Source organism: Drosophila albomicans, chromosome 3 (genome assembly GCF_009650485.2).
Source record: "Drosophila albomicans strain 15112-1751.03 chromosome 3, ASM965048v2, whole genome shotgun sequence".
Classification (NCBI taxonomy): Eukaryota; Metazoa; Arthropoda; class Insecta; order Diptera; family Drosophilidae; genus Drosophila; species Drosophila albomicans.
The window spans coordinates 4,081,423-4,106,604 of NC_047629.2; the positions used below are offsets into that span (position 1 = coordinate 4,081,423).

At 42.9% G+C, this 25,182-nt stretch overlaps 4 protein-coding genes and 1 long non-coding RNA gene across 14 annotated transcripts in view; 3 read left to right on the forward strand and 2 right to left on the reverse strand.

Annotated features, from left to right (window-relative positions):
* Nucleotides 1–204: 204 nt before the first annotated feature.
* LOC127565555 (uncharacterized) lies at nucleotides 205–775 on the forward strand. The gene is made up of 2 exons (XR_007954883.1): nucleotides 205–514; nucleotides 582–775. It is a non-coding gene; the product is annotated as an uncharacterized LOC127565555 (long non-coding RNA).
* Nucleotides 776–1,023: 248 nt separating this feature from the next.
* Nucleotides 1,024–2,456, forward strand: LOC117568978 (CCHC-type zinc finger nucleic acid binding protein). The gene has a single exon (XM_034249938.2). The coding sequence runs from the start codon at nucleotides 1,260–1,262 to the stop codon at nucleotides 1,749–1,751; it is 492 nt and encodes a 163-aa protein (XP_034105829.1). The 5' UTR covers nucleotides 1,024–1,259; the 3' UTR covers nucleotides 1,752–2,456.
* A 2,317-nt stretch (nucleotides 2,457–4,773) lies between these two features.
* On the reverse strand, nucleotides 4,774–12,660 carry LOC117572640 (receptor expression-enhancing protein 2). Of its 8 annotated transcripts, none has more exons than XM_034255617.2 (8): nucleotides 12,286–12,652; nucleotides 12,093–12,194; nucleotides 10,587–10,659; nucleotides 10,327–10,524; nucleotides 10,133–10,246; nucleotides 7,548–7,825; nucleotides 7,335–7,476; nucleotides 4,774–5,410 (listed from the first exon to the last, which is right to left on the reverse strand). In XM_034255617.2, exons 2-8 carry the CDS (start codon nucleotides 12,122–12,124, stop codon nucleotides 5,282–5,284), a joined length of 966 nt encoding a protein of 321 aa, XP_034111508.1. In that variant the 5' UTR covers nucleotides 12,125–12,194; nucleotides 12,286–12,652; the 3' UTR covers nucleotides 4,774–5,281. The 8 variants fall into 8 exon arrangements, with proteins under 8 accessions (XP_034111508.1, XP_034111503.1, XP_034111506.1 ...); XM_034255613.2 differs by lacking the exon at nucleotides 4,774–5,410 and adding an exon at nucleotides 5,644–6,462 and having other exon boundaries at nucleotides 12,286–12,660; XM_034255612.2 differs by lacking the exons at nucleotides 12,093–12,194; nucleotides 12,286–12,652 and adding an exon at nucleotides 5,790–6,462 and having other exon boundaries at nucleotides 10,587–11,261.
* Nucleotides 12,661–13,051: 391 nt separating this feature from the next.
* Nucleotides 13,052–19,126, forward strand: LOC117572639 (nuclear pore complex protein Nup214). 3 transcript variants are annotated; one of them, XM_034255609.2, is made up of 9 exons: nucleotides 13,052–13,126; nucleotides 13,232–13,332; nucleotides 13,400–13,538; nucleotides 13,603–15,386; nucleotides 15,449–15,630; nucleotides 15,691–16,032; nucleotides 16,091–17,397; nucleotides 17,463–18,957; nucleotides 19,019–19,126. In XM_034255609.2, the coding sequence occupies exons 2-9, from the start codon at nucleotides 13,297–13,299 to the stop codon at nucleotides 19,041–19,043; spliced, it is 5,310 nt and encodes a 1,769-aa protein (XP_034111500.1). In that variant the 5' UTR covers nucleotides 13,052–13,126; nucleotides 13,232–13,296; the 3' UTR covers nucleotides 19,044–19,126. The 3 variants fall into 3 exon arrangements, with proteins under 3 accessions (XP_034111500.1, XP_034111501.1, XP_051861855.1); XM_034255610.2 differs by having other exon boundaries at nucleotides 13,074–13,126; nucleotides 13,189–13,332; XM_052005895.1 differs by lacking the exon at nucleotides 13,052–13,126 and having other exon boundaries at nucleotides 13,172–13,332.
* An 839-nt stretch (nucleotides 19,127–19,965) lies between these two features.
* The window catches only part of LOC117566416 (protein slit), a 58,784-nt gene continuing 53,567 nt past the window's right edge, over nucleotides 19,966–25,182 (reverse strand). The window contains 2 exon segments of the mRNA XM_034245940.2: nucleotides 19,966–24,055; nucleotides 24,763–24,905. Of these exon segments, the coding sequence (XP_034101831.2) occupies nucleotides 21,728–24,055; nucleotides 24,763–24,905 (2,471 nt within the window). The 3' untranslated portion in view covers nucleotides 19,966–21,727.

Genomic DNA, 25,182 nt, shown 5'->3' on the forward strand with positions numbered 1-25,182 from the left:
ATACTCAAAATTTGAACATCCCATTACCAAACGGTATCATTTGAGTGTGGCCACTTTCAAGCAAAAGATCTATTTAAAATGTAAATAAACTTTTGTAACTTAATTTTAAACCAGAAATTAAGAAGTTTAAGATTGGTGATATTTTCCAATTTTAATATTTGAGGCGCGGGCTTATCGTGAAGATATCGTGTGGTGAACTTTATTTTAATTTCACCTCGATAAATTATCACATGGCTGAAAAACACATAAAAGATTTATGGCACATATTTTCACATATGCGCATACGGATCTTATTAAATATAAAAGTAATCTGAAAAATATAGAGAAATATGAAGTTTTGATGTTGCACGGTTTGTACTTCTTTTCAATCGATAAGAAAATCGAAAAATCGATGTTTTCCATCAATTCATGGATGATGGAAAATCCAAGTTATACGTGCTGCTAACTTGTAGTCTTATCACTTTGTGGCAAGGCTGTTGTAAACAAGTCTGGTAGCTCAATGCAAGGAACAGTGGTATGAATATAGCAAGAAAAGCAAAGCATAAAAATACAAATAACCCTGACTCTATTGTTATTTATAGAATGCTCACCAACTCAATACGACTCGGTTGCCAGCCGGATACATCATTATGAAATCATAATATAGTATATTTAAGCTCAGTATAGTGACATACATAAATACGTGAAAATGACACGTTGCGCATCTCTAAACTGAGTCAATCATACAATATGACAAATCCTTGCACAGCACATCAATAAATTGTGATTGCATGTATGTATATTGTTTAAAAACATTAGTTCCTAGGAATACATGATTTTAACTCTTACTAGGCCGATTCAATTCCTGTTTACAGTATTGTGGAACAATTGGATAATTTTCGCCACGTTTTGCCTTGTCTTAGACCAATGTAAGCCTCGTGTAGTTGCAGTGTTGCATTTTTGTAATCTAAGCATCCCTGTGTATGCGGTGTAGTGTGACTGTCCAGCGGCGTTTTTCCATACTCGATACCACATTTCTGTCGATACCATTGTACTAGTTTTGTGGGGTAGCCATTTTAACTTTTGGCGTCGAAAAAACTACGGAGAGCAAAATTCGCATATCCTGTAGTTTTTTATTTTGCATTTAACGCAAGTCAGTTTGGTCGTGCAGGCAGCTGAAGCTTAGCTCGTGTGTGTGTCCCGAGAGATTCGAAACGTGTGGGTTAGCAGTTCAGTTGTACACAGTTGTCTAATTAACTCATCGAGTCAAGTACAGTACAATGTCGATGTCTGCCACGTGCTACAAGTGCAACCGGCCGGGCCACTTTGCCCGGGACTGCAGTCTCGGCGGTGGACCAGGAGGTGGTGGACCCGGAGGTGGCGGCGGTATGCGTGATGGCGGCGGCGGCGGTGGCATGCGTCGCAATCGTGAAAAGTGCTACAAATGCAATCAATTTGGGCACTTCGCACGCGCGTGCCCAGAGGAGGCCGAGCGATGCTATCGCTGCAACGGCGTTGGTCATATCTCCAAGGACTGCACTCAGGCCGACAATCCGTCATGCTACAGGTGCAACAAGCCCGGACATTGGGTGCGCAATTGCCCAGAGGCTGTCAACGAGCGCGGATCGGGACCGGCAAATGTCTCGTGCTATAAGTGCAACCGCACCGGACACATCTCCAAGAACTGCCCGGAGACATCAAAGACTTGCTATGGCTGCGGCAAGAGCGGACATCTGAGACGTGAATGCGACGAGAAGGGCGGACGGAACTAGGAGAGATCGGCGCTAGCGCTTATTCTCTCTCTCAAAAAATCAACGAAAATGTTTTGTCAAATAAAAAAAAATGAAAAGAAAAAAATTTAATGAAAAAAAATCAATTGCCAGCCAAACAACAACAAGAAGAACAAGAACATCTTAAAATAACAGCAAAGCAAGAAGAAGCGACCAATCAGTAAAATAACAAGTCAAGATCAACAGACACATACGAAAACATCCCTAAAAACACCACACACATACAAACTCGAACACACCATATACACATACAAACAAACATTCATACAAACACCTACACCCACACAACTACATATATTTAACCATCATCTAAGCAGTACATCTCTAATTCCAAAGCTCTGAGCCTGCAGTCGAAGATGAAACATGATGAAGACTAAGAAGAAGCACACGACGATGGAGAACTGCCTCGGTGCAGTTGTGAGCTGAAGACAGAGAGGGACAGACAGACGGACGTCGTCGTTGTATTTAGTAGCTACTTCCACAATACAAGATAGCAGAGAGAATGAACATCAGAACTATATTACGATTATGCTGCAAACGTGTTTGAATTTACTAATTACAATTATAACGAAAGAAAAAACAAACAACTATATAAGAATATATAATTTACCTTAAACAAAAAGATAAAAAATTATATTAAAAAAAAACACATACACGTAATATATACATATATATATATATAAATATGTACTACAAAGTATCCTATTAGGAGTTCCAACACGCAGAAGATAAACAACAACAAGAAATTGATGCAGAAGCAAGCGGATAGAGCAAAAGTGAGAGGAGAGGCGATAGACATACAAGAGAGAGACGTTACTCCAATAAAAGCTGCGGCCGGCGAGCTTTTGCACTTCACACCAATCATCAACAAGCAAGATCTCTAGCTGGTTCAGTTAGCTAAGCTATTACGGCTAACTAACTAACTAAGCTAAGCAGCGCAGCTAAAAGAAAGAACAGCAGACTCGAACAATGGCAGATATATACATATAGTAGACGAAAAGCAAAAAGCTGCATAATGAGGATGGAAATTGAAGAAGAATGAATGACGACACGCTAATGAAATGAAACACAGACTCAGTTGTAAAAACTTTTTCACTTGTGCGAGGACAGAAAAAACAAGGCGAACTACGAAGATGATGAGAAAATTCAAATATCACTGTGATTGTTTTTTAATTGTAAATTAAAATGCTGGAGCTGCTGATTTGAGACAAAAGAAATAATAATAATAACCCCATAAATACATTGTCTTTTATTTCTTAATGTTCACTTTTTTGGGTAAAAAGATCTTCAATTCCCGTTCCCGTAATTTGTCCCCTTCCCACATTCAGCCTGGTTAACCAGTTTAGTCTTTTCAGTTCTTGTTCCTCTTTGAGCCGGCAAAATGGATATCAGCAGCTGCCCTCTTCTGATTTTTTTTTGCGAACACATGGCGCGGCAGCTGATGGCCAGGTATGGTCTCTCTTTCTCTGCTCCTCTCACTCACTCTCTTGTGCTGTGTTCTGAGTCAGCTTGATGGAGGTGCCCTCGCATACTCTCGCAAAACAAAAATATTGCCATTGTCTCTAGCATACTGCTGTTAACATCGTCATACATGTGTGTGTGTGCGTGTATTGCTGCGACGCTTTCTTTGCCTTTGCTTCCTTGTGCAACGATACCTACGAGTGTACACACATACAACTATAGATGTGCGATTAAAGTGTACACACATTTACCAATGTATGGTATGTGGATGTGCTGATTCTTTAAGAAAAGTACAGTCGTCGCCGTGCGCTGCTAATGGTGGTGCAAGCGACACAAACACAAGTACACGAGTATACACACACATACATATGTTTGCTTGGACTGGCGACGCTTGCGGTTTGGGGGTAAAACTTCAACTTGACTGCGTCGTCTGCTTTGCTGCACTTGGCAACAAGTTTCGCCCGTCTGGCGCATCGCGTTTAGCCGTCTGTCTGCCTCACGCTGCATTGTGCTCTGCTGTGCTGTGGCTGCGCTGCGCCGCACTGCTGCTCATCGTGCGCTCTGATTGAGGGTCAAGGTCAGCAAGCATTCGCATCAGCTGCTGCGCATGTGCGACTCAGACGCCAAGTTTCTTCAAGCCGAACGTCAGTTCGAAGCTGCTCTGCTTGCTGCCGCTGCCTGGTACTCTTAACTTGCAGTCTGTCCTTTTCATACACACCGCTGGCATGCATATGCAAACTCTTACGCTCACTTTAACTATCCAAGCTTGTGCGAATGAGAAAGGGACAAATCATCTGTATGCAAGTAGGTCTCTACATATGTATGTATGTATTACACACACATATGTATATACAAATGCATGCAAATGTTGTATGTATAGAAGTCACGAATTGGGCAGGCTGAAACTGGAAATTTTCTTCCTTCGCTTCAGGTCCCCAAGTTTCATGCTGTTCATGCGCTTTCCCATTACCAAGGAATATAATGTTAAGTGGCTACTTTATGGTTAACAAATGATCTTATGAAAATTATTAATTTTTGGATTCTTCTTTTTTTTATATAGTATTTTACAAAGTGCAATCCTGAGTACGAAGTACACAGTTCAACTGGAAAGAGCTAAGTTTGTACAGAGTATAGCTATTGACATTTAATTGAGCAATTATAATTTATTTCATATTCTTATAAATACATACGTAATGCTTATATCAGAGGAGCACTTAGTATAATGCAGTTACAAGACAACTCGAATAAAAATGGACCGAAAATAGGCAAACTCATTTTGATATTAGTCAGAACCCAAATCTTGGTTCCTTTTCTAGTATTAAACCTGACAAAGCCGATCGTTAATACCGTAGAAACCAGACCCAAGATCAAGTACAAAACTTATGTAAATTTAAGTCAAATGCGCAAGATTACAGCTTAAATTGACCATTTAGTTAATTAACCCATTTTAGGCCACATTTCGAATTTTCCAATTTTAAGTAGTTATGAGATGAATTATGAATTTCAATTGGTGTCCCCCCAAATACCAAGAAACAACAAACTATTGTATAATTTACATAGATTTATTATTTATAATGCATTGGATTTAAACTAGATATTGATAGTTTGTTTAGTTAGTAGAATAGGACCTGGATAATCTGGATGTAGCATACATAGGACAATCAATCACTTAACGCTAAAAGATCTACGAGACGAATATCCGATTCACATCCAATATCTTTATCATCTATGCTAATTCCAGTGGAACACTATGAACAGAATCACAAACAAACTTTATGCATCATCAATATGCTGATCCATTAGAGGATCGCATCCCTATAATATCAATGTATATATATTTATTTATTACTTTAATTGCAATTTAAACTAAAACATGAGGTTTATAATTGTGTGTGTAATCTTTGTTGCTATTTCTTGGCCAAATTGAGCACCTAGCAAAATTGAGTTCAAAGATTGATTTCTCTCGACAAGAACAAATACAAATAGATACAAGTAGATGATGAGTATATTCTTTAAATGTATGTAAAATTTGGTAGTTTTAGGTGCACGCTTCACTTGTCCGACTTGTCGGACTTGCTGCGTGTTTTGGCCTGTCCCGATGCAGTCGTTGCCTGAGATTTGTCCGCCTTGCGGCTACTGATGCGAGGCAATGTGGTGCAGCTAGCAGACATTGACTTGTCCTGAAATGAGACACAAGAGATGCAGATTAGACTGGGATGCATTCGCAGTACATAAGACACAAGACATGCTGGAAATGCAGAACACTTTGTTAGTAGGCAACGCAAGACTCTGTACAGTAGGGATTGGTTGAGGGGGAAGTGTAGTTAAGAGCAGACGAGGCGGCGATGCAACAAAACACTTGGATGAGCATGAGCTGATCTGAACGCAACTGAACTTTTAGCTTCAATGTCTTCTCTCGAGGCTTACATCAAATCCGAGTTTCTTTAGCCACACTTAGCCCCACATCGCCATCTTTATGCGGTTGATTAGCTTTGCTGCTGCTGTTGCTGTTGCTGCGTAGCACATTATCTTTGATATTCTTGAATAGTTGGCCGATACCTGACTTGCTGCGCTCCGATTGCTGGGATGTGTTCGATGCGATGCTCACAGTGTCACGTGAATCCTTTCGAGGTGGCAGCGGAGGCGCTGGTGCCCGACCTTTGGCATGCAGCGCCTTGGGACGCAGGGGAGATATTTGAGGTGATTCCGTTTCAAGTTGTGCTCGAAAACTGTGCTTGATTTCCTCCAGCGTGGCGAGAAGTTCACGCGGTGATACTGGACGATTTCTGTCATTTGTAACTGGAGGGGTCACAAGCTCTGATTCCAAACTTGATTCAGTAACAACCAACAAAAACGGATCTACACTTGACTGATCTGATTCTTGTGCAGGTTGATCAACTTCCTCTGGATTCACTTGGTTTAAATTGTCCGAATTGCTGCCAAGAGCTTCCTTAAATGATTCTTCGTTGTCACTTACTTCCCCTTTTTCTTTATCTGTATCGAGCGAATGACTTGGTAATAGGCTTTCTGCATCATCTTCTAATGGCAGTGCCTCATGGAAGCTATCCTCGTCCTCAGATACATCAGCATTGCCCGCATTGTTCTCATTATCCTCTTCACTTTCCAAAATCTGCAGATGCATTTGCTTCCGAATGTCGTCATGTGTTTTACCCTCTTGAAAATATCGCTCATTATCCAGATATACCTCAGCTCGTACATCTTCCAGCAGTTGCTAGTCGGATCATTATCAAATATTTAAAATTTAAGAGTCGTATTTGACTACAAACTACTTAGAAACAAGACGAATCTTTGAGATCTCATAAAAAACCAAAGCCAATTAGGCGGGACTTTTTTTTCAATAGCTGACAATTACTTGTATATGTATATATAGACCGAAAATTAAAGACGTGCTTTAAAAACTAATTTAAATATGTTTTCAACATGCCTAGAATGATCCGTTGAAGTTCTATAAAATCATCATCAAACATCGGAGCTTAATAGGTTTGAAATGTTTTTGTAATCCGAATACGAATAAGAATTCATAACTCATATTTAAAAATGTCTTTAGACAATTTAAAAAATAATCTAAACTGGATTCTACTTTAGGAAGTATTTAACAAGGAATAAAGCTATAGTCGAGTATGTTCTACTGAGAGATACCCGCTACCCATTTTGAATAAAAGCAAAAATGTGCATCACTATTATTAAAATAGACCAAATTAATATACCCAAAAATACTAAAAATAAACGAAATACTAGAAAAAAACGAATAAATAATAAGAGATTGTCAACCAAAGGAAGTAAGATCCCATTGGAGTACGCGTTTTTAGCCATACAAAAGTATTTGTTAAATACTGTATGTATTATTTTAAACAAACTTGATCTCTTATAGTCTTTGGCCGTATCTTCTTAGCTATTGACTCTGATGAAGAATTTGGGAATCAGAGATGACTCCTTCTACCTATTACATACTTTTCTTGTAGCAACAATGTTATAATACCCTTCTACCCTATGGGTAGCGGGTACACAAATTTATCTGTGGAATTATCAACTGTAAAGCGAAATAAGAGAAGCACATCAGACATAGCTGTGTTGTTAACCTACCTCATTGCGTTTGGACTTCACGCGCGCCTTGGATGCGTTTGTCATGGATGATGTGCGACTTAGGCCGCTGCCCATGGGCACACTAACCGGCTCAGCGCTGGAGTAACCCGAACTGATGTCATCCGTGCTGCGTATATTGTAGCTGTGTAGTGTGCATGGAAGTATGTTAGCAATTGATCGACCAGAACGAGATCTCGAATCAACAAAACTCACTTGAAATCGCCGGCATGCTTGGCCGATCCCGAGGGGGATGGTGAAGAGACATCCACCTCGGTGAAGTACATGCCAGTTGAGTGTCGTGTGCCGCTCGCGGAACGACCAACTGGAGTCTGGTGTCGCTGGCGCATCAGTCGAGCTGGTTGGGGTCGCATCATTACCGACGTGGACATCATAACCTCGTCTAGTTCGTCCTGGGTGCGATGCATATCGGGTTCGCTGAGATCGCTGAGGCTGTAGCTCCGCTTGATGGTCTGCACCAAGTTGCCGCCGCCCTTTTGAGGATTCATAATGAGAGACTTGTGACTTGGCATCGTTTACGGTATAATTTAAGTATAAAACTACAAACTATGCGATGTTAAGAACTATAAAAATATGTATTCGAGTTATATAACTAATATAGTATTGTATTGTGGCTGATGGTGATGGTTGGTTAAAAGTGTTTCAGTGTTGAGCCTATGACAAAAAATTCGCTTAAATTGTGCTGAGTATCTTGCTTGATGATGTCATCATCGCCGGGTTCAATGCTAATCCCCCTCGACATCCACATCGGGCGTGGCCTCGCGCAATCTACGACGTCCTTTAATGCCATCAACCTTTGGCACGGTGGTCTTGGGTGCGCCTCGTGTAGCTCGCTTGGCAGCAGCAGCCGTGGTTGGAGCTCCATCAGCCGCAACTCCTCGAGTGGATCTGGTCTTCCGGAGTGGCATATCTCGCAGCCGAGCAGCACCAGCATCCTCGCCGCTTAGCTCAGCAATGATCAAGTCTTCATTAAACTCGCTGATGACCATCCGCTGGGAACTGTAGCTTTCAATGCCGCTCAGCGAACTGGAACGTGGCAACAATAGATCCGTGGCATCGAGCATATCTTGATCCCGTGACAATTCATTGGCCGATCGCGAATTTTGCAGACCCCGTGAATCCGCCACCGAGGCCGTGGTCAGATTAATGGTCTGACATCGCGCATGGAGCAGGTGTTAGTAGTGTCATTGGCATTGGCAGTTGCAGGCGGTGCATTGTGGTGTAGGATTCGTTTTCGTTTCGTTTTTGAATGTAAGTTAAATGCAACGAAACGTAAGTGAGAAAATTAAGAAAGAAAAAAAGAGGTGTTAATAAAACAAGGCAACTTAAAAGTTATTTGTAATTGTGAATGGAAATCAAAAAGAATTCTATATGGAAAATGTAAGTACAATTGAACGAATTTGCCACATACAGATTCACACACACACACACACACACACACAACACTCTAACAGAGGCATTGTCACAATGCCTCGAGTCTATTTTTATGCCCTACCCCAGAGTCAGAAATAATATATGTAGAATGCGATGCTGTTGAAATTGCGATGCAGTGCAGCCAGTTCTCGATTTACAAATGCATCCCAAATTACACACACATTTATACTTTGCAAAAACACAAAGAACGTGGCTTAACTCGTATCGAGTTTTGCTATAAGATTCATAGAAACTAATCAAGCGAAAATCTTAGGCATATGGCTTGCAATAAAAAGAATTTGATTCAATTTGTATAAAGGGGAAATCAATTATAAGCAAACCGCATTTTAAAGTGCACAACAATAGCACGGTGTTGATATAAATGGTATTAGAGCATTAGAGTTCCAGCGAGCTGAATGACTCCTTGGACAATCAACAAAGCCACAAAGGCAACACTCATTCAATTAAATATAGACGTAAAGTCTGTTTATCAAGTTCTTTGTGGGCAGCCACAAAGAAACTTACAAAGTATTGTGACTAATACGTACACAGCACTCGGATAGTCACTGGCTATCTTACTCCATTATTGACCCCATCTGATTTCGAGGCAATATCTAAACAAACGCAGCTGTTTACATACTTTAGATCTGAACTGAATTTGGGACTATCATAACAAATGCTTTGCTCATACGTATATAGTGTGAATGCATGAATATTCTGGATTCGCCGTCTATCTGCCCAGAGTTGTGTGTTAGAATTATTCAATTTTATTACAATTCGTATAGCTACATGGTCTTAATCGTCTATCTTCTAGATACACTCACACACAGAATGAGAGAGAGAATACAAAACAAATCTATAAACTAAAACGAAACAAACATGGCACATAGAGAGCAACATCATTCCATTCGATTGTTGTTGTTGTCTGTGGTGAAATGATCATTGCAAAGTTAATGAAAACGATGGGGAGACGACGTCTCGACGTCGCGCGTTTGGCACGCGGCAGTTGCTCAAGATGCTGATGCTGGTGATGATGATGAAGATACTGATGCTGATGAGGAAGAAGCTCTCTTGTTAATGATGATGATGCAGAATCGGGGGCAGTGAGCGAAAACATTGCGCAAAACTTTGTCTATATTGAAATTAAGGCATTACGATGCGGCGTCGGCTGCTGCTGCTTGTTGTTTTTAGTTGTTGTTTCTGCCCAGTTTTTTGTTTTTCATTTTATGCAACGGCGCTGGTGGCAAATCGTTGTAAAAGCAATTGAAAAAATGTGCCACATGAACTATTGTGTCTATGTGTGTGTGCGTGTGTATGATGTGTATGTGTCATGCGTGTGGTGAAGGTGTTGCATGTGTCTGAGTTACCTTTATAGCCGTCTGCATGATTACATTAGTGGCATAGTTGACGCCCTTGGAGCCCAGTTGCAGCACCGCCGAATATCCCCTCTCCCGTGCCTGATTTAAATACTCGTCGATTTCCTGCGCACGATAACAAAGAAACAGACAAAGAGATATATAAGAATACTGTGTGTATATAAGCATACTAAACGTGATCACACCTGTTCACGTCGTGTCAACATGGGATGCACGAACTTGCGATACAAAGTGGAACTGCCCTTTGTGGCTGGCGATAGCAGCCACAAGACAATTACCACTTTGACCTCATAGTAGAATGGGAACCACGACAGGAAGATGTCCGTAAAGGTTTCAATGCACGTGAAGAACGCAAACACGATCCAGTACATCATCCATTTCACCTAAAATACCAAATACAGACATGAATCCAATACGTGATGTCTTCAATCGTATTTTTACTTACGTATTCCTTGACATTCTTTGTTCGCACCGCCTTGTACGAGGCATAGGCCGGATATAGGGTACCGAAGAATAATCTGAAAGCGGGAAACAGTAAACTCTGGGCGCAACTGCGAGGTGCTATAAATATAATGATGAGCGAGCAAATGCAGGCCGTATTGAAGGACAGACGGGGCAGGGGCCAACGCTGAAGTAGTTCCAGCAGGCGACCCAAGGCATTCAGATTGCGAACAACATGCTCGGTGGATGCTGCTGCTGGTGGAGGCTGCTCCTCCAAAATGTAGGCACCTCCCCCATAGTCATAGTCCGTAAAGTCGCTGTTCAAAGAGTTGAGTGAATCCTGCAGTCCTAATCCCAGTGGACGATGCAGCAGCTGCTGCGGATGTAGTTGTTGCTGCTGTGGATATATGAATTTGGAGTAGACGGGCACAAAATGGCCATCGGTTTGCTCCTCGAGCGAATAACTGCGTCCGTAGATGGGCAATGCCTGCTGACGTAGGCGTTTAATATTAGCGGCTGGGTGATGCTGCTGGTAGAGCAGCTGCTCCTGCAGATAGCTAGGCCGGCTCATGGCGACGCATTGCCAGCGTTACGTTGCTGCCGTTGCTCGCAACTAAAACGACGCGCAAAGACTGTTCCGACAGCGATGCGGGCAGCTGCCCGAGAGCGTCTAATGCTTAGCATAGATTCTCATCTATTAATAGCCCAGAGCCAGAGACAGCGACGGCGTCGCTCCCGAAATTTGAGAGAGTATCTATTGGTTTGATTATCAGTCGGAGAGTCGCTATAAATATGAGCGTAAACAATTTGCATGGAGTTGCGTTGCGGCAAGTGTTGTTGCCACATATGGCAAGGAGAGGCAAGGCAACGCAAGTCGAGTGCGACAACCTCGAATTCGAATTCACGTTCACGCGTTGCCAAATAAGGAGCCTTTGTCAATTGACTTTGACGATGCACTACGGGTAACGAGCAACGGGTAAACAGCGGCAGCGGGCATAACGGTAACTGTAACTTGCTGGCGCTGATTAATAAACAAACAATTGGCTGGCGAGATAGCAACGCAACGCTTGAGAAATCACTGCGTTACGCCCACACAATTAGGAAGCAGAATCGGCAAATCCAACGAGCTTGCGCGGCAAGGCCAAGAACTTGAAAACGTTAACCACAAAAAAAAAAAAAAACAAAAACAAAAAAGAGTTGCTCGCTCACTATTTTTTTTGGGGGTCAGCAACTACAACAACAACAACAAGTGCTCAGTCAGTGGAGCGTGTGAGCGTATGAGTTGGTGTTGTTGCTACTTTTATTATAATACGCTTGCTGAGTGTGTGTGGTCGAATTAGTCATGAGGCATGTAACTTATTTATTTGCATTTTATTACGCCTTTCATAAAATACAGATAGTTTAAGCGACCAACATTCAAGCAAGCGTATTCACACTTCGGCTAGCCAAAGACAAGTTTACCTTTTCATATCGTAGTATGTATATTTCTAATTGGTTTCATCATACTCACATTATAAGTCGCGAAAAGAGACTGCTGATCATTTTGAAAGCTTTGAGCGTCCTTTTGTGTGACGCTTCGCTGCTGCTTCGACCGCTGGTGCTATTTGTAACTCTGTCAATTGCGCAAATGAAAATTCAATTACAACAAATGAAACGAGCAGCGTTCTGTGCACAGCTTGTGCATAACTGTGAATGTAACTCACCTTGTTGCTACAATTTCCTTGCGAAAGAGTTCTCAACTTGTTATTTGCGAAATTCTGAAACCACCGACTCGAATTTCTCGTTTTCAGATGCGCTCATTGAAAAGAACAACAAATTTGGTTAGTTATTTTCGTGTGTGTTTTTGATTCCTTTTGATATTCCGTTTGCTAATTAGCAACAACAACAACTACAATGCTTGCTGTAGCACCGTGTTGCGCACCGCACCTAGAATTAATGGATAAATCACTTCCACTACATTTTTTGTTTGAATTCTCTTAAACCTTTATAATGCACTTTTCAGCAGCATTGCGCGCGCGAACAATGCTTTTGTTAAACAAAAACGGAGACAGAGATAGACAGTCAAACAACAACACAGCTGGGTGATATGTATATCAACGTGACCACCAGTCTAATTGCAAAATATACATTTTTTCATCGATAAATATACCAAAACATACCCCTTTATTGATTACTATTTGGTCGGTCACACTTTATTGGAAAATTTACAATAGGTAGACTTTTAAAAGATTTATTTTTGTCAATTATCAATTGAAGTTATTTTCTAAGTTATCTAACTAGTATTTAAATGATTAACTTTTTCATATATGGACTATTAGTGAGTGCTATTTAATAAAATGCCCAAAGATTTAAAAACAATTTTTTTTTTTTATTTTGGTATATATTTTCGGTTGATATATCTGCACTTCAACAGCTGTGCTACAACATTGCCAACATAAACGTAAATGTCGAGTGTATCGAAATTAACCTATAGCTGCAATATCGATATTGTCGATTGTTCAACTGTTTCCCCGATTGTGCACAACGCTTATTTGCAAGTCTTTGGTTCGTTTGTTTTATTAAATTCTTAAACGCATCTAGTAGTATCGCTATTTTATTGTTGACAGCTTTAATGGATTTGCCTTACATATCGCATTACATTTTTTATAGTGCTTGCTGAAACGTGCACGTGTTAACTACTCAAAGCCGACCCCGAATAATTGCGATTGCAAAAAATGGCGCTAAATGCTCCAAACTGCAAAGACACGCAGGTAAATGCAGTACAAATTAAATAATATATTCAATTTTATGTGAATTGCTTTTAATTTATGTTTAAAGGATGTACAATTCAAGCTGCATGACAAATTTGTCGCATTCCGCAAGTGTGGCGACTTACGCAGCAATGTGAAACTGCTAGCGGTCTCAAGTAGCCGCGATCTGCTTTTTGCCGGCAACCCAGCAGCGCCGGAATTAAAAGGTTTGTTTTGCAGTGTTGATTTTGTTTTAACATTTCTCGAATCATATATTTTATTTCCCGATAGTTATAATTATCAAAGATGTAGTCGCTGCTAAATCGACCGGCAAACAGCCGATGGCGCGTCGAGTGGTCTTGCCCCACATCCCAAACTACATGTCCTGCAGCGCGGATGGCAATATGTTAGCTATCAATTACACACAGTCCAATGGTACCAGTCTTTTGCTCATATATGCAGTGCAATCCTTTATGACTCCAGATATACGCGCCATGTACAACATAAGATTGGCACCCGAGGACTTTGTGCATGCCGTGCAATTGCTGTGGAATCCAGTGCTGCCCAATAGCTTGGCTGTGGTGTTGAGCAATGGCGGGCTGGGCATGTATACGCTAAAGGAGGCCGGCAATTTCGAGTTGCATTCGCTGGATAAGAGTCAACGTGTTAAATGTGGTTGCTGGTCACCCAAAGGCAAACAGCTGGTGCTGGGATTCCCAGACGGACGATTACAACAGTTTAAGCCAGACCTGACGCCGGCCAAGACATTGGTCTGTCCACCTAATGTGCATGAAGGGCCTTTTGACACGATTGCTGTGCATTGGCTGTCCACTTTCCAGTTTGCGGTCATCTTTCTGCAACATGGCGAGGATTGCAGTCCGGCGTTGTACATCATAAATGCGCCTAAGACAGGCACACCTACGTATATCAATTACTTCGACATATGCTATAGTCTAAATGGACCGCGCAATCATCAGTTCCATTTCACCCACGTGCAGCAGTGGAATCTGCTGCTGGTTAGTTCTGCGAATGGCGTGGAAGTGGGAGTGTTGGGCACCGCAGAGACGGGTGACACGCCCTCGTGGGAGCAGTTGACACTGCTCGATGAAGCTCGTATTGAGCTGCCGCTCAGCGAAGCCACTCAAGATGAAACCTTTCCACTGGGCTTTGTCTTTGACACATCGTCAACACATCAGTTGACTATCAATGAGAAGCAATTGCCCAGCATGCCTATGGTACATGTTCTGGGAACCGACGGGACTTTGCTTACATTTAATTTCCTCAATCTGCAGCCTGGCGCTGCCTCCGTCTGCTCGCCGCCGCCTCCACTCATGGATACATCTGGACAATTTTACGCTCTAAATACTCTGCTGGGAAACGATGAGCAGTCCATTGCTGCAGCACCAGTAGCCGTCGTTGCCAAACCAACTGCAGCCGTGGTGGAATCTAGTGCGCCTGCGCAGTCTGATATTTCATTTGCCTTTACGCCTAACACTGTCACCTCGACTCCAGCACCAGCCAAGGAAAAGCCTGCACCTATGTTTGCCGGATTTGGTAATGCCAGTAAGATAACTGCGCCACCGCCGACTTTTGGGGCTCCAAGTGCTCCGCTCAACTTTGCATCTGCAACTCCGTCTGCAGCCACAGCTAAACCTCTTCAAACAACTGGGTTTGGTGGATTTGGAGCAGCCACAACTGCACTTCCAGCAGCTGCTCCGGTTTTTGGTATGCCAGTTGCTGGAACAGTACCAAACTTCGGAAATTTGGCAGCCCCTACCGCAAGCATTGCCGCTGTTCCTCCTTCTCAGCCTACTGCAGGAGTAGCAACAGCTGCCATTGCAACACCCGGGAAACCCAACAATAGCAAGCCACTTTATACTGTGCCGCCCACATTTACGCCGGTTGCGGTCGCTCCAACTGCAGGTACAGCTGTCATGAAGCCCTCGGGTAAGCTCGCAGATATTAGCACTCGCGAAGTGGACGATGTGATTGCTGACATTATGGGAGTCCAAATCAGTGCATTCAACGAGCAAATCGAGCAGCAAAAGCAACAGACAAAAGCTCTACTCTCCCAGGTGACAAAAACTTTACCCAGATTTATGCTAAAGCATACTAAATTCTTAATAATGTCTTGCAGATTGAATCGCCTGCCTCTATTAAATTCTATGCAAAGCGCCTGGATGATCTTCAGGAGTTGAATGACCAAGCCAATGACGTAGACTTCGAATTGGATGTGCAGGGATTGCGTCATGCATTGAGCGAAGCCTACGCCATTATGGCTGAGTGTCGTGCCAAGCTGGAGGGCTACAGAAATCCAGAGTAAGTATTCGTAACATGATCTAGGGAGCAGCATTTGATTTTGTATTTGTATATTGACAGCATTACACGATTGATGAGCTCCACCAGTTTTGACGCAGCTGGTCGTCGTATTTTGTCCCGTCTGCAGAGCTATCTGGCCGCCAATCAGGCGCAGCTTCGTCTGGCACAGCAGCATATTGACACACAGTGGGAGCAGTATCAGGACGTACTGCGTCGCAATTCCAAGTCGAAAATGCATATGCCCTGTCTCGAGGGCATATATCAACGTCTGACACGACTTCAGAATATGACATCCGATCAGCGTATTAAACAGACGAATATTAAAGCCAAGCTGAAGGAACGTGGATTACTGCAGACATCGTTGATCAACCAAGAAAACAATCGCAATCGCAATAATGAAGCGTGAGTTGTCTATTTATTATTGTAATACCAACTGTTGACATCTACTATTTTCTTTTAGCGTGGACACTCTTGCCGACTCCATACTTTCGATGAGTCTGAATCAAGTGGTTGAAACAAATCGTGCCAAACTTTCACAGGAGAAATTACAAAGTATACGCCATCTGCTGCAGCACCACAAAATACAGATCATAAGTCCGCAACGTCCTGATCGTGTTGGCATCAAATCAGAGGTCATATTGGAGACCAAACTGAAAGCAGAACAGAACAAAAAGGCAGCTGCGGCCATTGCCAAACCTTCGACAGCTCATAAGAGCACTCAGGCCGCAGCCCAAGCTGCTGCAGTGACCAGTGTCCAACTGACTAAACCTACAGCATCCAAGACGATAGTCGCGTCTGCACCCGCTATTTCAGCACCAGCTCCTACACCAATTAGTTCTGCACCAGCGACTGCGTTACCTGCAACTGCTGCTGCACCACCATCGAGCTTCAGCTTCTTCTCGGGCAGCAGCCCCTTTTCGAAGGCTACAGTGGCTCCTGTTGTAGCACCGGCAACAAATTCTAACAGCGCTGACGTTACCAAGCCTCCTGCAACGTTGCCTACTAGCAGTGCTTTCTCATTCAGCTTTGGTCAAATGAGCGCCAGCCCAGCACAGCCCGCGTTGTCGTTCGGTGGATTATCAATGACAACCAAACCACCAGCTCCAGCTGCAGCTTCAGTTGGAGCTGCGCCCAATTTGTTTGCGGGCTTTGGCGCTACACCATTGGATGGAAGCAAACCCAAACCAGCTGTGGAGCAACCCAAGGATATTCAGGCAAAGCCTCTTGAGCTCAAAAAAGATGTGCCAGCTCCAGTGGAATTCAAGCCTACTGTCGTCGAGCCTGTCAAGAGCGTAGCAGAACCATCTACCGGCACCTTTGGTACCACGTTCAGCACTCCAACCGTTAAGCCGACAACTCCTAAAGTCGACCCTGCCCCGAAGCCTTTTAGCTTTGCTGGTTTTGGTAGCAACGCGGGAACCACAATTGGGGGTAATGCTTCAAGTACGTTCAGCTTTGGAGGCTTCGGATCTTCGTTGGGCAACTCTGCGGCGCCGAAAGCTGCGAGTGTAACCACGGCGGAGGCAACCAGTGTTTCAGCAGCTGTTGCCATTCCAACAACTGCTGCAAGCGGCATCGTAAGCCCTACAAACATCTCGAAAAGTAAGCCTATTGTGCCAGCTGCAACAGCTGCTCCTCCTGCTTTGGGTGAGCAAGGCAGTGGCACAGTTGTAGCGCCAGCAGTGTCCACCAGCAATGCCGATCCTACTGAGAATGCCTTCCGATCGATAAACATCTGCAAGCCCCAGGTGAAGGAGAAAGCTGCAGGTAAGTTGACAACCTTTCCTTGTTTCAGTATAGTTGCATGTGCTTAATGTATAACAATTATACAGATGCACCACCAGCAAACATCTTTAGCGGATTTGCTGCTAACACTGCAGGCGGCTTTCAATCGAGCGAAGCATCAAAAGGCATATTTGGAGGCGCAGCAGATGGTGGCAGTAAGACTGCTGCAACAATTGCATCTCCAGCAGTTACAACCGCAGCATTGCCAATTGCAACAACAGCTCCAGCAATTGCTACTTCAACAACAACATCTTCATTAGCTGTACCTACAACAACAACAGCCATTGTCTCTACTGTCGCAGCAACAGTTCAATCTACATTTGGAGCATCCGTTGCGCCGGCTGTAACTACAAGTGCGGTCAGCAGTGCAGCTCCAGGAATCAGCTTTTCTTTTTCGAATGCATTCAGCAATCTGGGCTCACCCAGCGCGCCAGCCGCCGCTACCCCGACAACTGGCGCATCAACAACTAGTAATGCATCCAGCTCGATCTTTGGCGGTGGAAATGCATTTGCACCGACTACTGGTGCAAGCGCAAGTCCATTCCAAGCAGCGCCAACATCTACTGCAGCTGCTCCGCCCCCAACGAATCTATTTGGTAGTGTCCCGAAGCCGGAGGCTAGTGTGTTTGGTGGAGCCAGTACGGCTGCTGCACCACCACCCAGTGGCCTCTTCGCAGCAGCTGCTGCCAGTACGAGTCCATCAACATTTGGTGGAAGTCCAGCAGCCGCTCCAGCTGCATCAGCCGCCAGCTCCGGCGGAAATATTTTTGGCCAGGCAGCGGCTGCAGTGAAGCCCGGTGGTTTTGGTTCGCCTGCACCAGCTGCAACCTCAGTTGGTGGTTCCATCTTTGGCGGTGCAAGCAGCACTGCAGCTTCGCCCTTCGGCGGCACTTCTATTTTTGGAAGCGGTAGCACCGCACAGAGTCCTCCGCCTGCAGCAGCACCCACTGGTGGCTCTATTTTTGGGCAGAGTGTTTTCGGTTCAGCAGCTCCAGCAAGCGGTGGCAATTTATTCAGCACTTCTAGCGCTGCACCGGCAACAGGATTCGGAGGTGGCTCTGTTTTTGGTGGTACCCCAGCAAATGCAACCTCACCAAATGCCAATAGCGGTTCCATATTCGGTGGCGGCAATAGTTCTGGTGGCTTTGGTTCATTTGCTCAAACAACTCCCGCCGCGGGTGGATTTGGCAGTGGCTTTGCCCAAACCACTGGCGGTTCAGTAGCTCAGTCTGGCTTTGGTTCACCGCAACCACAGAATCCACAGTCACCCGCTGGCGGCTTTGGAGCAAAGCCTGTTTTTGGCGGCAGCCCAGCCTTTGGTGCGAGTCCCACATTTGGTGGTGCCCCAACATTCGGAAGTCCTAAAGGCTTCGGTACCTTTGGCAACAGTCCCAATGTGATCGCTCCACCAGCCTTCGGTGGACAACCGAAGCCGGCCGAGGGTAACATTTTCGAAACGCTGGGCGGCACTGATACGAGTCTGTCCTTTGGAAATCTGGCTCAAACTGGCAACACCAACACCCAGAAGTCTACATTTGGCGGGTAAGGAAGAATATCTTTTGAAAGTTGTTTTTATCTAATTTATCTTTTTTTAATTTTTCAGCTCCTCTTTTATGACCTACCGTTAATCATTTGTTTAATGTTCTTAATCGATAAGAGATTTTGTTTAAAAACAGTTGCAGAATAAAAAAGATAAATATGCGCGTGTAAATATTATTATTGTTCATATTGTGCAGTTGCTCGAGTATGCGAACGTCAATTGAAAATTAATCTTTTCATCAATTTTGATGGAGTTTATGCTGTTTTCATCTCAACACCATAACGAGTGAGAGAGAGTTGATGATTACCTTGTAAATTAGATGGTCTATTAACATCTGACCCATAAAAGCAAACATACTACCGATAGAGTGATGAAAGTTAGGATAATTGTGTCCAGTATATAAGTTTAAAAATGTTCAAAAATATCGATGTGCGATTGCTCTAAGATTGCGTACATTTCTGATAGAACTCATTTTTGGCCTAATAGGAATTGAATACTCCTTACAAACAAAACTAGCTAAACCTCATTTCTTCTAAGATGAATCCCTCAGTAACTTTCTACAAATATGCAATTAGTGAAAACATTTGAGTTTTTGAACAATTTTGTCAATTTTATTACCAAATAAATATTACACACATAAATAAAAGCGATTGATTTTGCTTTTAAGGTTAATGCCGAAAATATTAAATTTTCGAATTAGTTAAGTTTACTCGTTTAGCGGCTGGTCGAAGAAAAGTTGAGGTCTTGCTGCCGCTTTACGCGAGCAAATCAATAATAATGATAATGATAATAATAAAAACTGATAGTTAACTTTTTAGCAACAGCTATTACATATTATATTTTCAATTGGTTATACATATACAATAATATGCATATAATTAGTGCGAATAGTTATACATTAATAAAAATATACATATATATATATACGATACATTCACATATATTATTTATATATGTATATATATGCATGTATACACATAAAACACAACTAAAAATGCAGACAAAAAGACGTATCGTATCTCATATAGTATATAGTATATACTATATGTAGCATATATATAAATAGTGAAAAATAGTCAAAAACATTTTACATATACATATAGAGTTATACATACATACAGCATTTAGTATAAATAATATTTTTATATGTATATATTTATAGGTTAAGGTAAATGCATTTCGATTTGTTTTTTGTTTTGTTTTGTTTTGTTTGTTTAATTAGGTCTAACTTAGGTTGTTAAATTGTTAATTGTTAGAGATTTACATGCGACTACCCAGCTTAGATGTTTGTTATCCGATATATGTTTAGGATTTTAATTGGTTTTCATTTAAATGTTAGTTACGTTTAGCACACATTTAGTTTAGTTACCGTTTCTATTATAATTATTATTATTATTCTTGTTTATATTAGATTAAATATTAATTTGTAAACTAATACTAGGAAAACACATTGCAACAATTGTTGAAAATTCGTTAAATTGTTGTTGTTCCGGTTGATGTTGTTGTTGGTTGTTGTTGTTTTGTTGAGCAACGTTTGTAAACTAAATTGAATTTCGTTATGCAACTCTTATTATTATTATCATCTTATACTCGTTTCTTTGAGAGCACGGCACGTTTAAAACGACCGTTACAAGTTGTGTGTGCGGCTGCGTTTGTAGTGTTATCGTTATCGTTAATCGGTGTTGTTATCATAATCGTTTCAATCTTTAAACAACTGTTTACTATCTACAAAGGGTCACAGTTTACTACATTCAATTCTCATTGACGGGGCGCAGACAGTCTAACAGGCTGACAGGGGAAGGAATGTTCTTTTTCTTTTCTTCGGTTTTGGGAGTTTGTGCGGTTTGTGGGCGTGGCACATGCAATGACTTGCTTAAAGCTTTTACACTTAACGATGTCTCAGTGTGTTCGTATGAATCTTTGTGTGTGTGAAGTGAAGAATATAAGGAAAGAATATGAAATTGGTGAAATTTAGAAACGAGTTGACATTCGGGGTAAAGACTAAGCAAAGTAGGTTCTCTTTGTTCTTTGCGGTCTTTGGCAGGGGCTACAGTTGCGTTCATATACACATATATACTCGTATGGTTCAGTTATAAGGTCTTGTTATATGTATGTACATCGCCTGGGTAGCTTGCTAGTAAGTATGTATATATAATAGATATATAAATATATATATATGTATAATATATGTAGAGAGTATGCTCTTTTACACATAAAGAAGCGGAAGGTTACTAGAAATGTTGGGAAATTTAAGCAGTGCCTTCTGCTCAGTAATACACAAAATATATAGTATAAATATTAGCTGTTGATAGATATATATATGTATATATATGCATAAATATATAGAGATATAGAGAGTAGAGCTGGGCGTGGGCAAATCTTAAGAGTTTCGACTATGCTCAATTCTGTTGCTCACAGAACACGGCAAGAACAAAAAGTGCGAATAACTTAAGAAAACGAATGGCGTTGCCAACGATGGTATTCCAGCTCTACTTATATAGTATACTTGTAGAATATATGTATGTATTATATAGTATAGTATGTGTGTAGTAATGTCATATGGTATATGTAGTAGTAGTATGTAGTCGTAAATAGAGAAGAGTTGCCTCGTGTTCTAGCCCTATTTAGTAGTTGAAGTTAGATGTTGATGATGATGACGAGGCTTCTTGACTTGAGGATGTGAGTCGGGTTGTTTGGACTGTGTGTGGGATGTGGGAGGGTGTTAGCTAAATACTTGAATCTTTCAATCGTGTTCCTATCGTTGTACTTGTACTACCAGTGCATCAGTCGCAGCTGATCGAGAATGCGCTGCTTGAAGAAGGTGCCCAGCATGCCAAAGACAGTGGAGACCGCCGCAATGCCCATCATGACCTGCATGACGCAATGGATGCCCGACAGCTCCTCCTCCGTTTGCTTATGCCGATGTCGCGCCCGATGATGCCGCCGGCTGCCGATGCCGCTGCTCTCGTGCAGCCGCTGCAAGCGCTCCATGTCCTCATCGAACTGCGGTATTATGGCCAAATTGATGACTTCCGTCTTGGACAACAGCTGCTCATTGGCAATAGTGTGTGCCTCGGTCCCGCCGCCGTTGCCTTTGCTGGTGGCTTCGTTGTGCTCTCGCTCCCGTTCCCGCTGCTTCTCTAGCTCACGGACTCGCGATCTCTCGTCCAGCATCGTGTTGTCCTGACTGAAGTCAAAGTCACGACCCGTGGGCAGCTGTTGTTGCTGCTTCAGTGTGGGATACTCGGCCAGGTTGACCTTGGTAAGGAAGTGCAGGTTGCTGCCGGCACTGCTTGACTTCTGTTGCTCGGGGGGCTGTTGTTGAGCTGGCTGCATCAGCATCGAACGCGGCGGCGTAGCTTCTGTGCCGCCCATGCTGGGCAGCTGATCCCGCACGCGTGTCTCCTGGAACTGATTCTTCTTGATGCCAAGCACCTCGGACAGCGGTCGATTGATCATCGGCAGCAGTGAGTCCGACGTGGGTCGTATGATAAAGGAGCCGCCGCTAGGCGCATGCGCCGGTGGTTCCAATATCTCTGGCTGGAGAGGCTTGGGCGTGGCAGCACCCGCATTGGATGCTGCAATAGGCTTGTCGCCTGCGCTTTCGTCCTCGCCGTCCGTGTAGACGGAGTCGTCAGAAGAATCATCCGAGGAGTCCTCGTTGGCCGACTTTGTGTGCTCGGGACTGTTGCTCTTGGATTTGCTGTTGGTGGTTGTGGTGAACTTGTGGGTGAGATTGCGAATGGGCTCGTACTTGGAGCTCTCCGAATCACCGCGATAAAGCAGCGCCACCTTGCCATCGGGTGTTAGTACAGGCGTTATTTTTGGATGTGGCGATGGAAAACGATGACTGCTCTCCGGATCCGGTGACAAGGCATCGAAATCGGTGAACTGTGTCTCTGGCTTCTGCTGTGCCTGCTGCTCCAGCTGCTGTTTATGCTGATGCTGCTGCTGTCCATCCTGCTCCCCATCCGTGGGCGTTTGCTGATACACAATGCCCACCTTGCCCAACGGTGTGGATATAATTTTGATGGCATCATTGCTATTCTTACGGAAATAATGATTGGAGCCGCCGGCAGCGCCCTTGGATCGCTGTGAGCCAAAGTAGACTTCACCGTTACCTTTGTCAGGGTATTCATCATCGACACCGTCATCGTTATCCTCGCCATCCTCATCATCGTTAGCAAAATGGCCGCTGCTCTCGCGCAGATCAATCGAAGTGCTCGGCACAGCCAGAGCAACCTGCTGACCACCACCACCAGCACCACCTTGATGCTGCGACTCCGTGAGCAACTTCTTCCGGATGTTCTCCAGCTGTGTCAGCCTATAGTTGCTGTTCGGCTTGAAGCGACCCTTAAACCCTCCGCCACCAGCGCCGCTGCCTTCCTCGTTCACAAAATGCTCCTCGTCGGCTCGCGGACGTTGTGTGCGTGGTCTCTCTAGCGCCAAGCGCTCATCGTCCTCATCGTACCCCATATCCTCCTCTTCTTCGTGTTGTGCCGCTGGCGATACCAGACCTTTGGGATCTGGCAGCTGCTCCGGCTCTTCATCATCTTCATCGTCGTCGTCATCTGCAAATAAGCTCGTCTCCTCATCTAAACCATCGTCATCATCATCGTCATCGTCGTTAATATCATCGTCATAAAGATCCGCTTGCATGCGTTCTGTATCTGACTCTACGTCCTCCATTGCATAGTCATCCCCGTCCGTCTCCACCTCCGCCTCTACTCTTTCCACCTGCCCCTTTTCAACATGCTCGACGACAGCAGTCACGCCCTGCTGCTGCCCCGTGCTATTAAGACTACTGCATTGCGGCTTAAGACTAAAGTTATTACTACAGCTACTGCTACTGTTATTGCTATTATTACTACTACTACTACTATTATTATTATTATTATTGTTATTATTAATATTATAGTTGTTTGTATTATAAGTTAAGTTTAAATGTGTTCCTAGGCTAACATCTAAGCTGCTATTGCTTCCTTTAAGCAATTGGGTAGTCGCATCTTTCAGTCAGTAGCATTTTTTGGTGCATCCACACTTGCGCACAATATCCAAATTCTTGATGTATTTGCGATTATTGCTGCATACCATGCGCACCTGTAAACAAAGGGGATTGTTCATTAGCAAAATATAATTAAGTGACCAATTGGCAGTAAAGACGAATTTCCTCTTTAGTTTAAATACCCACTATGCATGGAGTAGTTGCAAATAAAGTTTGACTTAGAAGATCGATATTGTGACAAATGAATTAAAACTTCATTTTATTTAAATAGTTTTCTACAGGATAATAATCGTGGAATACTCTCAAGAAAGTGTTTTTTCTACTATAATATGTGTATGTATCATGAATTTTAATGTCGTTTTAGTGAAACGCTATATTTTTATACCACTATTCATGACATATTCTAATCGATCGGATGATAAACTTGGAAGTGACTCATGAACAATGAACATGAACACGATAAATACTACTATTTTATTTTGCACATCCATTTTTAAGATTATCAACTTTCAGACTATCAGCAAATTATAAATAATTATTTATATAAATTCTTTCCTAAGTAATAGTATACTTTTATACCAAATATACTACTATTTTATTTAGTTGGCTACATGTAATTTCCATTTTTCATCCTTTCAGCTATTGTTCCATCTGTAGTTTATTAATAAATTAAAATTCCCTCGTCAGTAATCACATTAAACTTTAATGATTAAAGGATTGCATACAAATCACGCGTAGTATTTATAAAGGCTAGTTGCAGTTGGTATATTTATATACTATTTGTATTTATTGCATTACTCACCTTGCGCCTTCGCACGATTTTCGCGGCACAACACTGATTGCCGCATCCGCCAACGCACTTGGCGTACTTGAGAGGCTGCCTCGAGCGGCAGTCGTTCTCCGTGTAATACTCACGCACCTGCTCCTTGCGACATGTCGCAGCGGCTGCAATAAAATGTGAGACGAAACGGGGAAAATGCAATTAGTGAGCCACCTTTGATAAGGCGGGAGGCTAGCTAATGAGATTACATGCCAACGAATCCCTGCTCCCCTCCCATTCTTTCGCCACATTCGAAAGTGTTGTGAGTTATGTGTGAGGGTGTGAGTGTGCGAGTGTATGTGTGTGTTATAAAGCAAATGAAGTTATGCAGCATATCCAAACGGGTGCGTAGAACTCTTGAATTTGTCTCGTGGAAAGAGGTGCAACAACATTTCCCAGATG

Coding starts and splice junctions, on each gene's coding strand:
- LOC117568978 (XM_034249938.2), top strand. CDS start 1,260: ATGTCGATGTCTGCCACGTGCTACAAGTGCAACCGGCCGGGCCACTTT.
- LOC117572639 (XM_034255609.2), top strand. CDS start 13,297: ATGGCGCTAAATGCTCCAAACTGCAAAGACACGCAG. Junction 15,631..15,690: donor GAGGGCTACAGAAATCCAGA/GTAAGTATTCGT, acceptor GTATATTGACAG/CATTACACGATTGATGAGCT. Junction 18,958..19,018: donor CAGAAGTCTACATTTGGCGG/GTAAGGAAGAAT, acceptor TTAATTTTTCAG/CTCCTCTTTTATGACCTACC.
- LOC117572640 (XM_034255611.2), bottom strand. CDS start 11,153: ATGAGCCGGCCTAGCTATCTGCAGGAGCAGCTGCTCTACCAGCAGCAT. Junction 10,247..10,326: donor TGTTGACACGACGTGAACAG/GTGTGATCACGT, acceptor TATCGTGCGCAG/GAAATCGACGAGTATTTAAA. Junction 7,826..10,132: donor TCATGCAGACGGCTATAAAG/GTAACTCAGACA, acceptor AATCCTCAAAAG/GGCGGCGGCAACTTGGTGCA.